This window comes from Lycorma delicatula, chromosome 1 (assembly GCF_047948215.1).
Source record: "Lycorma delicatula isolate Av1 chromosome 1, ASM4794821v1, whole genome shotgun sequence".
In the NCBI taxonomy this organism is placed as follows: Eukaryota; Metazoa; Arthropoda; class Insecta; order Hemiptera; family Fulgoridae; genus Lycorma; species Lycorma delicatula.
The window spans coordinates 31,110,980-31,128,052 of NC_134455.1; the positions used below are offsets into that span (position 1 = coordinate 31,110,980).

A 17,073-nucleotide genomic window follows, 5' to 3' on the forward strand; every position below is an offset into this window, starting at 1 on the left:
TGCCAAAGGTGATCTCGTCTTCACTACCATCAAATCAAGTTCATTAGCTATTCCGCATTTTTTTTAAACTTTTCCATACTAATTCCGTGGAAATACCTTCCCAAGCATCTTTTATCAAAACACAAATCTGGTTAAAATCTGGGCGTTTGATTCTTCCTGTAGGCGTGAGAAAGAAATTTTCATCAGCCATCCATTTACTGTACAGTTGTTTTAATGCAAATTTGAACGGTTTATTAATGCAGATATCTAGTGGTTGCAATAGAGATATCAATCCGCCTGGAATTATTAGTTGGTCTGTCATACCCTTTTTTAAAATATATTTCACTTTATCAGTCGTATGCCCCCGATAACTATCCATTACTAGCATACCGGTATTGTTTTTATTAAGTAAATCTCTTGATCGCTTTTGTCATACACACCTGATCCAATCTAAAATTAAGTTTCATCCATCCAATCTGATTCCTGTGCTCTGATAATAACTCCATTTACTTGTACGGTAGGAAGAGTTTTTCTTTTAAAAACAATGAACAGAGGTAACTTTGATCCATCAGAAGTAATGCAAAGCATAACACTACATCTTTGTTTTTCATTACCACCAGTGCGAATCGTAACACTTTTTTCACCTTTTTTGTTTACGGTTTTGTCAAATGGCATTTCAAAATATACGGGAGTTTGATCAGCGTTTCCTATTTGAGAAGGCAAATAGCCTTTATTATGTATTTGTGAAAATGTAATATTTATTGTTCATAAGCGTCTGGAAGTCGTTGAGATATGGTCGTCTTTCGTCTCATTGACCAATCATTTCGTGCAAAAATCGTGTTATCCATCCACGGCTTGCTTTAAAATCAATTTTATTCAATGATTTAGCGATTTCACGAGCATATAATTGACACATTTCTGTCGTGAAAGCATAACCGCATTTCCTTTTTCCATAACAAAGTCATACAATTTTTTTTCTATATCTATATTTGGTTTTAAGCCACGAAACGCCGTTTTATTACCAGTGCCTTTCACCAGAAGTTGTTTCTTCTTACGCCAGTCTCGAATGCAGCTTTCATCTACGTCAAATTTTCTTTCTGCCGCCCGATTTCCAATTTTTTCAGCCTCTTCTATAACGCATAGTTTTTTTTTACTGTAAAAGATCGTAGACGCTGTCCTTTTGTACTCATTTTAATGCCGTAATTAAAATAAATCACCGTATTAAACTTTACAAGATAAACCAAACAGATAAAATGCACATAACCGTCCACATATACAAATAGTACAATGACTATGGCGAATAGACAAGACGACAATGTGTAACTGATACTGTAACTGTAGTGTCATTAGAACCGGATGCAGCCTACACAGAATGAATCAGTTTCATAAAAATACCGTAACTTCGTTCCTATCGATAATATGAACAGATTGTTAATAATTAAGGATGTATTCTGTATAAGCGGAAACCAGTACTGATAAACGAAAGCCTAATGTCTATATTTATGTGATTGAATTTAGGTACTTCTAAGAAAACGTTTACTTTACATAAATTATCCTTGCTAAAGACTATGTTTCAAGTAAGCCCCGCACCCTATTTTTTCTCTCCAATTCCAAGAAAAAAAGTGCGGACTCGAATAAATACGGTATTTATGTGGTAACAGGTTATTAGTCATAAGTTCTGCTTTTTGTATGATATCGATCTGTGTTAAAGACATTTCTTCATTAGAATCAATAGATCAATAGACTATATAGAAGGTAATTCATTAGAATTACCTATTGGTGTACTTTCAAATTAACCTCTGTTTGCTAACTACTGAATCGGATTAAAATCGAAGCAAAAAAAAAACAGCTTTTAAATAAACAGCATTAAAGAATACCCGCTTTTAATTGGTCAGCAGTGGAAAAAAGTTTAGGGTCTTAATTGGTTGAACATCTGTATATTATGAGAATCTTTTTCATAATGACCCTTATTATTGAGTGTCATTATTGATTCCTGCCGCGTAATTCAAACGTTATAATACAGTCGCAGAAAAAATAATTTAGTTAACATATATTGCTGCAGTTCTAGTTACATCCTTACAATTTTAATTTATTTTTTAAATCTTAATTTTTGTCAACCTATAATTTTACATCAAACATATTTGTTTTGACTCTTTTTATAATTTTTTATTATTGTAAATTTATTATTTGTATTATTTTAAGAATTATCTAATAAATGAAAATATTATTACAATAATAAATGTGTAATTAAATAACATATTTTCTTAATATTTCAGAAGAAATTTATTTACATATTTTACTTCTTTAAATTTGTATATCAGTTTTCAATTATGAATTTGTTTTTAATTTCATGAAATACTTACGTCAACTACATTAAATATTTAATCTTATTACATTTAATAAGCCTCATAGAGATATTAACTTTTTTAATTGTACTGCAGGAATGCAGGTTTATACGTTTACTGATGAATCAAATAGCTGAAGTCAAAAAATTTATTTCTTGAGTAAATTAAAAGAAAAAAGAGTAATAATTTTATATTATCAACATTTTTGCAGTTTGTGGTGTTAGCAGTCGCAACATGAGAATCGTTGGTGGAAATGAAACCCGTATTAATGAATTTCCTTGGTTAGCAATGCTCAATTATAGAGGAAAATTTTACTGTGCTGGAACTCTTATTACACGTTTTCATGTTCTCACTGCAGCTCATTGTGTCGAAGGGTAAGTTTCACTTCTAGAATGAAAACACAAGTAAATAAAATATTTCTACAGAATAATTAAGCAATCGCACATCACTATTAGGTTATAGAAAATGTTTATATATATTATATATATATATATATATAAATATATATATTATATATTGTTTAAAAATTATATTATGATTAAGAAGAAAAATTTAGTTTAAAGATTACTTAAAGGATATATTTAAAAGTCTTTGAAAACTTACTTTTTGATTTTTATTTACAATTAATATTTTTCTTATTCAGGTTAAAGCACAAGGAAATTTCTGTAGTAATGGGTGAACATAATCGAAAATTAAAAAATGAGACAGAAACATGGAAAAGAAAAGTAGTACACGTAGAAAGACATCCTAATTTCACCATTGCCACTTTTGATAACGACATCGCTGTGTTAACATTAGATAAACCTTTAAATATTAAGGATTCAAATTTACGTACTGGCTGTATTCCTTCAAGCAGTAAGTTTTGTGTTAATCTTCTAGTGGAGTCTAGATTAATTTGCTTAAAAAATAATTTTGTAATAAAAAATTTACAAAAAAATTAAAAGAAATTAGTTTTTTCGGCAATTCAGCCGACATAGATACCGACTTGGGATATTCAGCATAGAATATATGTCTAACCAGGGTTGGAATTTTGGCTTGAAGTATTTTCATTTGTTAGAATTTTATTTCATCCTCTACTTGTAAGAAAAACCATTTTTCATTTGTATAAATATCATATATAGTGCGTCTATATGTCATTTATGTATAAATGATATATTAAAGAAAAAAAAGAAAGCATTTTGATATATATATATAGAAATTATTTTTACCTTAATTTAAATATAGTAGTAAAACGAGATGTGTAAGTTTAATTTAAAATCTTGAATTAATTTTTCAATTTCTGGCTTCTTATTTTAATTGCTAGGAGATGAATATGAATATATAAAATGTAAATTTTGTGGTTAAATGAAGCAACTCATGACTATGTAATACACAAAAAAAATTAATCCGCTTTCATTTGTAATTGTATAAATGAAAGATGGAAGCAACTTCCTCAAGTCTTTGGTCATTTTGGGATGTAAAGTATATATGTAATTACTCTGTGTGTGTGCGTGTGTGTGTGTGTGTGTGTGTGTGTGTGCGTACACACACACACACACACACTCATTAAACTTAATTTCTTTATATGCTGATTAAATTTCAATTTTACGACGACCGATTTCTATACGCAAATTTGAATAAAATTGTTTAAGCATTTTAAATTTCTGATTTAGGACAAAATAAGTTAGTTCCTTACCAGAACATTGATAAAACTGATCATTGATAATAACTTATTAAAATTTATATTAAATTGAAAAAAATTTGAGTGCTGTAAGGAAAATTAAAGTTAATTATTATTCATATTTTTTTTTTTTTTTTTTTTTTTTTTAACTGAATTTTTATAGGCATCGACTGCTAAGGTCATTAGCCCTCGTCACATTCTTTAAAAGTAATTTGTATCACCATCTGGATCGTCATATGTAAGGGTGTAAAGGGCTCTTACATTTTATTTAAAAGCACAAACTACACAAAAACATTAAGAAACAAAAGACATGTACAATACATAACACTTACGGGGTGTAAAGGGGCCCGATATTAAAATTTGAGATAAGGTTCTCAAAAGAACATGAAATTAAAAAAAAAAAAAATTATTCATATTTTTAGCTATTATGTAACATTTATTTTTAAATTGCATTTACCATTGTAAGACAAATTTAATGATAAGTTTATAAATTTTTTTATTAATGATGATTTACTTTTTTATAAAAGAATGCAATGTATTCCACTTTCTCTGTTTATATATTTATTACTAGGATGACTTAATTTTTCATGAATATTTAATTTCGTAAGTTTTCTCTTTGCTTGACAAAACGTATAATACAAACGAAAAAGTATGTCATTATAATACGGTCACGAATATTAATTTAATACTTTTAAAAAAATTCTATATTAAACGTCTGAAATATTTAAAACTTGTTTTCGAATTTTTAAGGAAAATTTATTTAAATTATTTACTAAAATAGAAAATTAAACATAAGTTGTTTGATGAAATAATCAACGTTGTCACAAATCACAAAAAATTACATAAAGTAGTGTTTTAAAAAATTAAGTAGAAATGTTTTGTTCTATTATAGTTTAATGATTAAAGAAGGAATTACATTGTATTCTGAGTTTAAAGAAAGGATCTAATTTTAAGCTAATAGATATAAACACATGCACAAATGCGCGCGTGCGCGCCCACACACAGAGTAATTACAATTATAATTTGAATAAAGCATAATGATTGCATTTTCAGAAGTAGTAGTAGTAGTAGTAGCAGTAGTACCATTAAATAAGAGGAATTTCATTCTGCTGGTAATATAAGTACTATTTTAGCGTTTTTCTAAAAGTCTTAATTTTTTTACGTTCAGCAAAGTTGTGCTCATAAAAATGAAGTGGATATTCATGTCCTGTGTCTTTGACATTATTATACACAAAAACACTGATACCAAAACTGAAAACAAAACTAAACTTTTTATCAGTACATTGTTGCAAAAGTTTTACAACTCTCATTCTAAAAAATGAAAGGAAAACTGTAAATAACGAATTGTACTAATTACTACACATTCTTGTGTGTTCTAAATAATAATAATAATAATGTTGATTTATTTCTAATTTTTAGAATATTTTAGAAAAAATGTTCATAAGTAGCAACAATTTACGTTAATTACTTTCTATTCTACTACTTTTCTCCATAACGATTATGTAATACAAATTTTACAAGGGTCTGTTTAATTCAGATCAATAAGTTGCTTGCAGGTGTCATAATCGTTATTCACTTTTATACTTGATCTATTGGTCTTGATGAGTAATAAAACAGAATGCAGTAGATAATTCACTGGAGTTATTCTTGCGTATTGATTGTCCTCGAACGATGCATTACTCTTACCTCATTCAGCAAACTGTAATACGATAAAAATGTAGTAAAAAAACAAACGTATAATGTAATCCCACTTTTCTGCTACTGCTCAAAAATTATTTTTTTAAATTTAGCATAATTAAAAGGTTTATATTGACATACATTATATTCATAATTTTTTTTAATTCCGTCTTTAAAATAAGTAACATTTTGGAAAACCTCTATATCATTCTGTTTCTTGTTTCAGGGGAAACAAATTACACATCAAGAATTGCGGTGGTAGCAGGCTGGGGAAAAACTCATGAGAAAAAACCCACTTCGGATACGTTAAATAAGGTTGTTTTTTTTAAATTAAATATCTGATGAATTACATTTAGTTAAGGAAATTTTATGTAAGTGGAAAGACTGTAACAGACTGTAGGTGAAAAGACTATACGTCTAAAAAATTGAAATAATATGAAAAAAACTTTTCACCACGTACATTAACTTTTGTTATACACCATTTGTCCAGTGATTATTGTGGCTAATAGGCATATGTTGGTTCGTTAGTATAAAGAGGAGAATCAAATTTAAAAGGAAACAAATTTTATCGAAATCATGTTTATTTCTGAAACCAGTATTAATATCAGTTTAATTGAATGGATATTTTAGAAAACAATAACTTCAACCGGCGGTGGAAGTAATGTATTGGAAGTTTTTTCTTCATCTGGATTACGTAGTCGCACTAATAGATTAATTTTGTACTGTTTATTTTATTTATATCTATTATTTTTCTTTTTAAGAAGTCCTTAATTTTTGTAGACAAAAATAAAGAAAGACATTTTAAATTTACCTCGATCTAACCAAATAATAGGTTGGGCAGAATCAATTTTTACGTTTTCTCTTTTTTTACGAATTAATAGCGGATACTGCTCACTTGAATAGAAGGAAAAATATTAAATATTTTTGAAAATGTTGACTACAGTTTAAAGCGATACGTCTTTTTTCCCCTTAGTTATTTTTCACTGGCTATAACGGCTGTTACAAAAAAAATTGATAATTATTAAGAAACGTCTGTTACAAAAAAAATTGATAATTATTAAGATAGTATTTTATAATTGATTTTTATAATACTCGTAAATAAATTTTAATATAATTGATTTTCTATGTCGTTGAAAAAGATACTTCTAGAAGATATTTTCAAAATGACCAAGTTTCTTCCTATTTTCGAATGTTATTTTGATAGTTAATCGTACAACATGTATTACTTCATTCAAATTCAAATCACACACCTCCATACTGATTTACGAATAATAATTCAGTTAATTATCAAATTTTTTCCAATAACCCTTTTTATTTCCTGAATTATTAATATTAAATAAAATATGAAGATTAGGTTTTCCTATACCTAAAAATACCAGTACCGTTCCCTATAGAAACAAGCGGCTTATTTGTCGGCTTATGTCTGTATGACTTTATAACATCAGCGTGTATTAATTTCCAGCACCTAAATCAGCTGTTTCACGAACCATAGGCAGCATTAAACAAGTTTACTAATACGAAGGATTCATGCTGCCTTACTACTTAGAAGCATACATCTTATTGCGTCAATTTTACATTTACATATCCTAAATGATATGACATTAACTATCTATCTATAGAAGACGTAATATAGAATTAATGCAGGCTAAGCTTATTTGCTCAGTAATTGCGGCGGAACAAGCCCTTAATTCTCTAGCTCTACTAAAGGACAATTCTAATAAATTCTACCGATAACAGACAAATTAAAAAGATTAATTAGCTCTCTGAATATGAAATATTTTATTTTCATTTTATTTTATTTGGAACCTTCTATTCAAAATAAGACAAAAATGAAAGTTCTACAGTACGGTAAAAAAACAGACTACAGCTTTTATTTATACTATTAATCTAATTTATTGTAGGAGGGAATTATATTTATATTTATAGATAGATTAAATAATATCTTTAAAAAAAATCTTCATAATTGTACTTTAACTGCGATTATTAACTGTTCAACGTAATTTAAAAATTCAAATCACAATTATTTGAGTTTGTAAGTATTTACAGTTAATTTATAATCAAGTCATTAGTATGTATTGAATGACAATAAGAAGGTGAAACTGTTAGCTTTTAAAGACACTCATTAAATAATATGTATCTTTGTGCACATAGTTAAAATATTACTTTCCCTTTGTAAGTTTCGTAAATTTCTTATTTTCAAGACTAAAAGTCAATTTTATTATTTTATACTCATATTAAAAATTTGTAACACGCGTAGTTTTTGTATACATAAATGCTGTATTATAAACTACTTTATTCAGTGGAATTGGTGTTCATGCATATACATTATTTTAAACTAAGATTATTATCTTCACCAAGTTGAATAAGTTTATTTTTGTCAGAAAAAAAAGAATATTTGATTGCCGTAATTTTTCATTTTTTTATCATTAATTAATAAAGAAATGTGTTCTTAAATATTACGGTTTTATTTTTTTTCAGGTAGCAGTACCGATATTATCAAAAGAACAATGTAAGCAAGCCGGTTATAACAAATCAAGACTGACGGTAAATATGATTTGTGCAGGCTACATGGAAGGAAAACAAGACGCTTGTCAGGTAAAAACGAAAAACAATATATACATAACGTTTTAGTAAATAATAATTATAAAGATTTAATGTCGACAGAATTTATTGGCAAATTTAGTTCTTTCTTTCCAATAAGTAGAATTCTAAAGAACATTATTTATAGAAAATCAGAACTTATGAAAATGCATTTGGGGAAAAAATACGTATGTTTTAACAAAATTATCTTACCTGTTTTAAAGAAAAGCTATTCGCTAATTGTGAGCTACCGTATTTTATTAGCTGATTGTGAATCACTCGGAAAAACATACACCTACAATGATTATAGGGGTTACAGAGAATAGAATTATTAATTCTTGTTCTAAATTGCATACACACCCGAACTATACCAAATATCTATATCTCCGTTCAGTTGAAATCAATGACATACATAATACGGATACCCGTGATTTAATGAATTTGTATTTTTCCAATTCGTTTAGCCATAATATACATCGGCAATATGGACGCCTGAAGCTTAATATAACACACGTACTTTGTACTATAGTACACCGGTAATCCTAGATACATCCCAACCTCGAAGGGGAAAGGGGAAGACACCCTCCTAGTGACTTTCTGGTCACCCCCCCCCCCCCCGTTTTTTGCCATCCCTAACGGGAGTCGTCTATCGCCCTCTGACTTTTTACGTTCCATAGTAATAAGCCTGGCCTCGTTGGGATGCCACCGATGTAAATGCCTCGGTAGATATTTGCATCGGTGATTTAATAACTCAGCTTATTGCCTTCGCTGTAGGCCTTGTCCGGACATCTTGAGTGTCCTACAATCCTAGATACAGCAAATACAGATTGTATAATTTAAAATAATTAATAATTTGAAAAAAAATTTCAGGTAGTTTTGTATCATAAAAATATTCGATGCAGCGTTGTATATTTTCCCATAACTTCCATGCTCTCGCATAAATTAATAATTCTCAATATATATATTCTATCAGACGTCATGAACGAAGAATCGATAACTGCTCTCTTTCTAAAAATATAATGGTATCTATAGGATGTGATATGCTTGTTATTCAAAGGTGTATATTAGTCCTGGTCGTAATAAATTTACTATTTTATGTATTTTAAATGATTTTAATAGATTTACTCCTATACATTTTTCACAAATTATTTTTTTTTCAGTTTTTGCTAAATAGTCAGTGGTAGGATTTCTACATCTTTATATATTTTTGAGAGAAGTCAATTATATATTTAGCTATACAAAACTATTTTGAAACGTAGTGTAGTTTATTCGATGGCAGTCTTAACTCTTTTTAATGGTTACATCATGAAGTACGGGATTTAAAAGACATATCTAAATTAGAAATAAAAGGTTTGAATACACGATTTTATTTAGACAATTATTTAGAGGTTTGAGTAGACGAAAAGTAAATAATTTTATTCTCTGTATCCCCTATAGTCATTGTCGGTGTAAAGATTTTAATTACAACAGGTGTTTATTATAACAGATAATTAAGAGACTGATTACCAGGTTGGTCGCTTTAATAGCTGTCGTCAGCATGATTTCAAAGAGCGTAATTGTACGAGTAGTAAGATATTTTTTGTTTAAATAGTGGTCGGGTATGATTTTATTTATAGCCTATTCCGTAATCGAAGAGTAAATTTATAAAATCGTTTACTGTAATTTTATTAGCTTAATCACTTATAGCATTTTAAAAGTATAATTTAATAATTTAAAGTATTGAATACACTAAAATTCCGATAACTTTATTGTGTTTTATGTGTTATAATTACAACAGATCTATGTATTTCCGTGTGCTAAATTTTGAATTCTGCGAATAATTCTGAATGAAGATCAATTTACAGATTAAATATTGATTAAACCATTTACATATAATTTAAGTTGTATTTGAATACTAAACTTTCTATAAAATAATATTTAATCGTAAAATACAACAATATGTATAAAAGTATTCGAAAACAATTAAAGCACAACTTAATATTTAAGTCAATTAAAATCATTATTTAAAATTTAAATTTTTCAGTTATTCTTCTAATTTTTCATAAACGGTTAGATAATTTAAGTATTTAGCTTAATACCTAATAGAATGGCAGTAGAGAAATCGTTTTGTTAAATCATTCAAAGAATATTACTGCGCCATCAGAAAGCTATTATTTTGGTTACTGGATTTTTATATTTCTTAATTCGATAAACCCGGAGGACATTACCAAAACGCAATATTATCTATTAAGCAGGTATTCAATCTCTTTATTGTAACAAGTAAATAAAAATTGATTACGTATAGGTTTCATCGCTTTAATATCAATTGTTCTTTCCTGTTCTTTTGAATACTTTGCTTAAATTTTAGTAAGTCGTTCCAATCAACTCATACAAATATTATACATACATCACTTTACTGATGTGGGCAAATAAGAGGGATTGATATGGATCAATTCTTTGAAGTGAGATTTAATGTTGTGTACGAAAATAGTACTAATAAAACCACGTACAATTGGTTTTCTTAATTGCTCATTTAATTAGAAAGAGACCGACTAAAAATCTCTTTCTGTTTCTGTAAAAATTGGTTCTTCATAGGAAGATGGGTTTATCTCAATTTATAATTCAAGTCTGAGATACGAAAAAGTACATTCGTGGTTATAAACATCTTAGTTGTGATTACAAAAAAGCCACATAATCTTGAAGGCTTTTTCTTGGGATATGGAAATGGAATTTTGTATCGAATGAAAAATTCCCTGACCGGGATTCAAACCCGGGACCTACGAATGAAAATGCCAAAACATCACGGAGATTGGTAATTTGTTTAAAATCATTGACAGTACTGCCTATGAAAAAAAAAAAAAATTAACGAACACAGGAAACAATATATGTGTATATATATATATATATATTTATAAACAGTACCTTCACATATTAAATTTACTGTTACTTCATAGATTTATTTTTAAATGTTACCATTGACCAAGTTAAAATTAAAAAAATTAATTGCATTAAATTGAAAAAAAAGATTTCCATAAATAATTTTAATTCTTGTCACACCACTCTAGATCAAGTTTTACAACAATTTTCCTACAATTAATTGTTCGAACGACTGTTTAATAAATAAATATATACTTAATAGAACACGTGTACGTTTACTAAACCACTTCAATTTTTTTTAATGTATGACTAATGTAGTTTCCTGTTTGCAGGGAGATAGCGGTGGCCCTCTTCACTTAAATGGTGAAATCAATTCTTCATACATGGAAGTAATAGGTAAGTTTTAATATGTTTTTAACTTTTAGTTACAATTCAGCCTTAACACTACCAATATCTTGCTATAGTAAAATATTTTAGAGCTAAAATGACATCGATATTTTAAAATGATATCGACTTGATGATACAGGATAAAAATACAACGTATCGTAACAAAAACATTTTTCGGAAACGAACCCTTTCGATGGTAAAGACTAATTATAGTTACATAGTTACGTAATCGTCTGACCAAATAAGTTTTGATTCGTTTAATTACTCGACCACTTAAGCAGAATAATAAATTTGTCAATTTTGTATGTCTGATTTTGGCAAAACGCTGAATCATCTTCACGGATAAGTTGTTAAATTTGTTTCGTTTCTGCAAATTATGTACATAACAATTTGAGAAAAGAAACAGATATTTTTGAAAATAAGATGTGGTATTTATGAAATTACTGTAGCTATTTCTCTTTTAGAAAATCCTGCTATCAGTTATTATATGGGTTTCTTTGTTGCTCTGCTAAAAGTTAAACACAAATCATTTAGTTCTTCATACTGACTTTCTCAGCATTTCCTATGGTGATACAATGTCCAAACATCAGAGATATAAGAGGCTTCAATTATAGTTCTTAGAAAGAAATTATGTTTTATATGCAGTCAGTTCCTGCGATGAAAGGAATTAAGTTGTTATTTCAAGGGAGACAATAGTGGTATTCTTGGTATTTTGATCGGCGTTTCTGGTAGGTTTACTACCAGATTTTACTACCAGGTTTAGGCCTTATAGTACCCACTTTAGACCTTACTTTCTCTAATAACCCTAGATGGGATGATAAATTTTCTTTTCAATTATTGTACTGTTTTTGTGAATGACTTGTAACTCGTATCAAGTCTTTTTTTATGGTTGATTAATTACCGTTTATTTATGCCACCAAAAAGAAACGATTTGCTTCTTTCTCTTATTCGTAATAAATATTTTATTTCCTTGTGAGTGTTTCTGTAGATGACCTTTACCGATATTCGGGGTTTTTAACGATTTTCAGGATCTTAAACGCTAAATGAAACATTTTTAACGTATGGTACTACTATTTAAAATAACATGACATATGTCATTTATGCTCTTCGTGAAAAATCTAAAAAAAAAAGTTGTCGAGGGAAAACATGCAAGTTGAAATTCTATTTAAAATATGAAAATCTGGCAACTAGTATTATCACCTCAATTAGAAACTGAGCTAGTGAATTCTGAAAAGATTAATGCCAGTGACACATCATATGATAAATCAAAAGAATACAAGATTTTCCATAAAATCACTGAAAATGTTAATTTTAACATTTTGTTTTCAAGCTTTAACATACAGTAACTGAATGGTACTGATAGTAGAATCGTATTACTAGCTCTGGTAACGACTCTATTTACATAAATAGACATCGTATATCAAAGTTTAGAAAAGAAGAGCTCTATAAGTCAGTCTCATCCTTTACATACACTATATGTATTTATAGTTGCGACATACAATAAAAAGCCTAATATCTACGTAAAAGTAAACTAAACTATACTAAACTGATTTAAAAGTACTTCTATTACAGATGTAAGTTAAATATTTTAAAATTTAGTTCTTTCAAATGCCACCAAAATTAGTTAAAAATAATCCTGTTCAATTGAATTTTTCAAGTTCTTAAATAATCTTTCAAAATAAGTGTCACATCTTAATCACTAAATCAAACAAAGGTAAAATGCTGCAACTACTGATACGTTAATAAACGATTATTCGACTGAGACAAAATTATACAATTACAACAATTTTTTGTTTAAAACTTTTAGGTTATTTAGCTTACATTTATTAATTGTTTATTTTTATTTTTAATAGTGATGTGTAAAACGATTAACTGTTTAAAAGAAAAATTAAGCTGTTTTCTTGTTTCCAAATAGAGGCTTTCGGATCGGTGACAAAATTGAGATTTGTTTTGTTTACAATTTTAAGATTAAAAAAAGGAATTAAAGGAATTTCATGTAGAAATATACATTTAATTATATTTTATTTATGCAAAAAGTTAAAAAAAATATCGCCATCATTGAACATTCAGTAAGCTATTGTTGTTTTTTTGTTTAAAATAAATTTAAAAAAATTAAAAATGCTTTATACTGTATTGCAAAACTCCGAAAATTATTTGAAACTGCTAGCAAATAGGGTTTTATTTAGTTATAATAAACAATTATAGTTTACTGAATTTAGAAATTTAGAGGTCATAATTAAAGTTTTCCCTTGCAGTGGAAAAAATGTGATTAATGGATTTTCCCCACAGAAAGAAGCAGAAATTAACTAAATTAATTTGTTGTTCCTCACTTCTGTCAAGTCTTTCTTATGACTGTGACGGATGTAACGAGTCTAAGATATGAATCTCATTAATTAGAATTGATTTCTCTTAGAGTAATGATGTTTATTATGCAGTTCATGGGGTGAGTAGAATATTTGTGTGTTTGTGTGGTACTTATATTTTTGTTGCTTATGAGAGTGAATATTTCTTGCATTTCAGGAGGCTTGGCACTCTGGTATTTACAAAAATGTATATGCTTCGATAAAGATGGAAGTAGAAAACCGCTTCATTTCACACCCTCTCTCCCTCTATCTATCTTCTTAGTAAGCTTTGCATAGGATACTTGTTATACTTAAGAATGCCTGTGTTATTTTGGAAGTGACTTTGTCTTGTATTATGTCGCCCGTAGCAGTTAATCATGTGTCTAATACACATGGCCAAATTTCTTTTTAGATGAAACTCGATTTTAGGACGATTTTTTTAATAACTGAGGCTTTAATTTTAAAAGCAATATTGCTCCAGTGAAAGGCAATATTTTGTAAGGTGTATGAAAAATTAAGAAAAAGTAGAAAAACCACGATAATAAATTGCAATCCCTACATTTATTATTGATTCTGTTTATAGGTATTGTATCATGGGGTCGTGGATGTGCAAGACCAAATTTTCCAGGAGTTTATACAAGAGTAGCAAATTATATACCATGGGTTAAAGAACAGTTACAAGGAGAGTGTACGTGTTCACCACCGAAATCAAAGGAGAGTTTTAAAATCAGAGGATGAAACATTACTACGATGATTCTTAAAATGATATTTATTGTCTTTGTAATCATCAATTTAAAGTGATTTTTTAATAGTTGTTACAAAACGAGTCGTCATATCTGGGTTCAACAAAAGCATATACAGATCTCTGGATATGTTATTTAGTTTAATATAGGTTAGGTATAATTTAAGATATTTAGTTCCTCTAGGATACCTTATGCGGAATGCTAACCTTACCTTATCAATAGCTTAATGTGAAATACCTTTAACAAATCTTTTGTTAAATGAAGTTGTTTTTATCCTATTCAGTTCGAATGTGTACACACTCATTTATTGATTTAAATCATTTATTGACTTTTTTTGCTTTAAATCAATAACAATTAAAGTTTAAATATTTTATTTAAAAGATATTAAAGTGTAGGTTCTGTGGACGAAACCCAATCAATAGGGGTCGTTTTTTCGACCAAAACACAAAAAAATTAAAATCCGTTGTTTCCGAAAAATGTTATTTTTGTACCGCAGTTTAAATTTCATGCTGAGATAACGGTTAACAAATGTTGCCAAAAGTATCATCGACTAAATAAATTAGTGAAACATGACATCTATACCATTCAGTGCCGATAGTTTGTAAAAATCACAAATGATCATTCTAAATTATTCAGCTATATACTTATTGAGTATGTTCAAATTAAATTATACTCATTTTATAACCTGAAACAACATCTGTTTTACAAAAAATTATAGTAAGAAATAAATTTTATTTCTATTTTATTCAATGTCAATAGTTAAACTGATTTCAAAGGCGAGAGTTTTCAGGTTCAAATCCTAATAAAGGTTTATTTGGATTTGAATACTCGATCGTGGATACCTGTGTTCTTTGGCGGCTGGGTTTCAATTAACCACATGTCTAACCATGACTAACCAGTATAGGTTTAAATTTGTTCAATATTACACATTTACTGGTAAAATTACATTACTCTGATGTCGCTATTGATTTTAATTGTTGATGTGACTATAAATAAAAAAGTTAAAAAAACACAAACTAAATATAAAATTCTGATTTAAATTTAAATGCTTCTCTTTTCATTAGTATTAGATTTTAAAGAGGCTGTTTGAAACTACTTGAAACTACATTCAGGAAACAGAACTTAACAACTGCATAAATTTTATTTGCAAAATGAATTGGATAAAAACCTTTTCTATGATTGTATATGATTTTTTATTATTGTTTAGAGTAAAAATGTATTTTCGTATTTAGTTATAAAAAAATATAATTTTTTATTATTTATCAAAGGTTGTTTGTAAACCTTAAATACGACAATTACTTTTTACATTTTTTATCCGATATTTAGCATAAAAATCCGATATTAAATTATCAATATTTTGTACTTTGAAAAAAATGTTTCTTGTCAGGAGGAAAATAAAAGTTTTCATTGAAGAAAGAAGGTGTGAGTAATTTTGATGTTGAGTTGTATAAACTGTAAAGTTCTTTAATCATGTGTTAACGTGATTTTATTCAGGTGTTACTTGGTAATGTAACAGTAATTCTATTAAAATTTGACAGGCAAAATAATTTTTCATATTTACACTAATAATACTAATTACTCATAATTGAATGATGTGTTAATTTAATAATTTTTCTAAAGTCAATATGAGAATAAAAGAATGTATTTGATTTTGGAAATTTATACCTACGGTGATATTATTTTATTTATTTATTTATTTTTTTTTTAATGTGAATCGTACTAAAATAAGGAGTTTGTTATGAATGCAAGATTTATTGGTTCAGCAAATTATTATTATTATATTTAAAATAGTTGTATGAAAAAGTAGTGTAATTTTACTACCTATATAAAATTGTAACGTATTTATGTGAAACTCTATTATAGGTAGAACCCTAATCATAATAAGAAGGTACATCTAATTTAATCAATATTATAAACCAATATTAATAATTTATATTTTTAGTCGATTGGTAATACATTATAAGTAATATAATGTTTAATTATAAAAAAAATGTAACTAAAATTTTAGTAATCAGTGATGTTGAATTAGTGAGGTGGAAATTGTAAAATTGTAATATTATCTTATGTATCTTGTACATCATTATCAGTGGATTCTCTAATCAAAGAATTATTAAACTAGATTTTAACATAAAATAATTTAGATTTTTTGTATTTCATTATGAAATTCTGTATTTATATTATATAATTTATCATTCACAATATTTTTGAATTATAAAAAAATCTTATTTTTAAGTATTAAATTATTTCTACTTCTTCCTAGCAGATTGAATCCTCAGCAAACTCACAACATTAATCTGAAAATCTGGTGGAAGATGTCCATATAATTATTTTTTAGTGGTTAATTAATTACATAAATAATTGTGTCATATAATCATGATGGTTTCACAAAATCTTTCTATAAAATATTGATATTTTTTTCATTTTGCAGATTTAACACAGCAAAAAAAATATAAATTTTAAGTCATCTTCCTTTTATTTGTTAACTATATTAGATAATCAATAGA

General features: G+C 27.6%; 1 protein-coding gene across 1 annotated transcript in view; it reads left to right on the plus strand.

Moving 5' to 3' along the window:
• The window catches only part of LOC142334468 (trypsin-like), a 28,373-nt gene extending 11,773 nt beyond the window's left edge, over positions 1-16,600 (plus strand). The window contains exons 3-8 of the mRNA XM_075382528.1: positions 2,536-2,698; positions 2,968-3,179; positions 5,888-5,976; positions 8,140-8,256; positions 11,430-11,493; positions 14,410-16,600. Of these exons, the coding sequence (XP_075238643.1) occupies positions 2,536-2,698; positions 2,968-3,179; positions 5,888-5,976; positions 8,140-8,256; positions 11,430-11,493; positions 14,410-14,564 (800 nt within the window). The 3' untranslated portion in view covers positions 14,565-16,600. The remainder of the gene's footprint in view (positions 1-2,535; positions 2,699-2,967; positions 3,180-5,887; positions 5,977-8,139; positions 8,257-11,429; positions 11,494-14,409) is intronic.
• Positions 16,601-17,073: the final 473 nt, after the last annotated feature.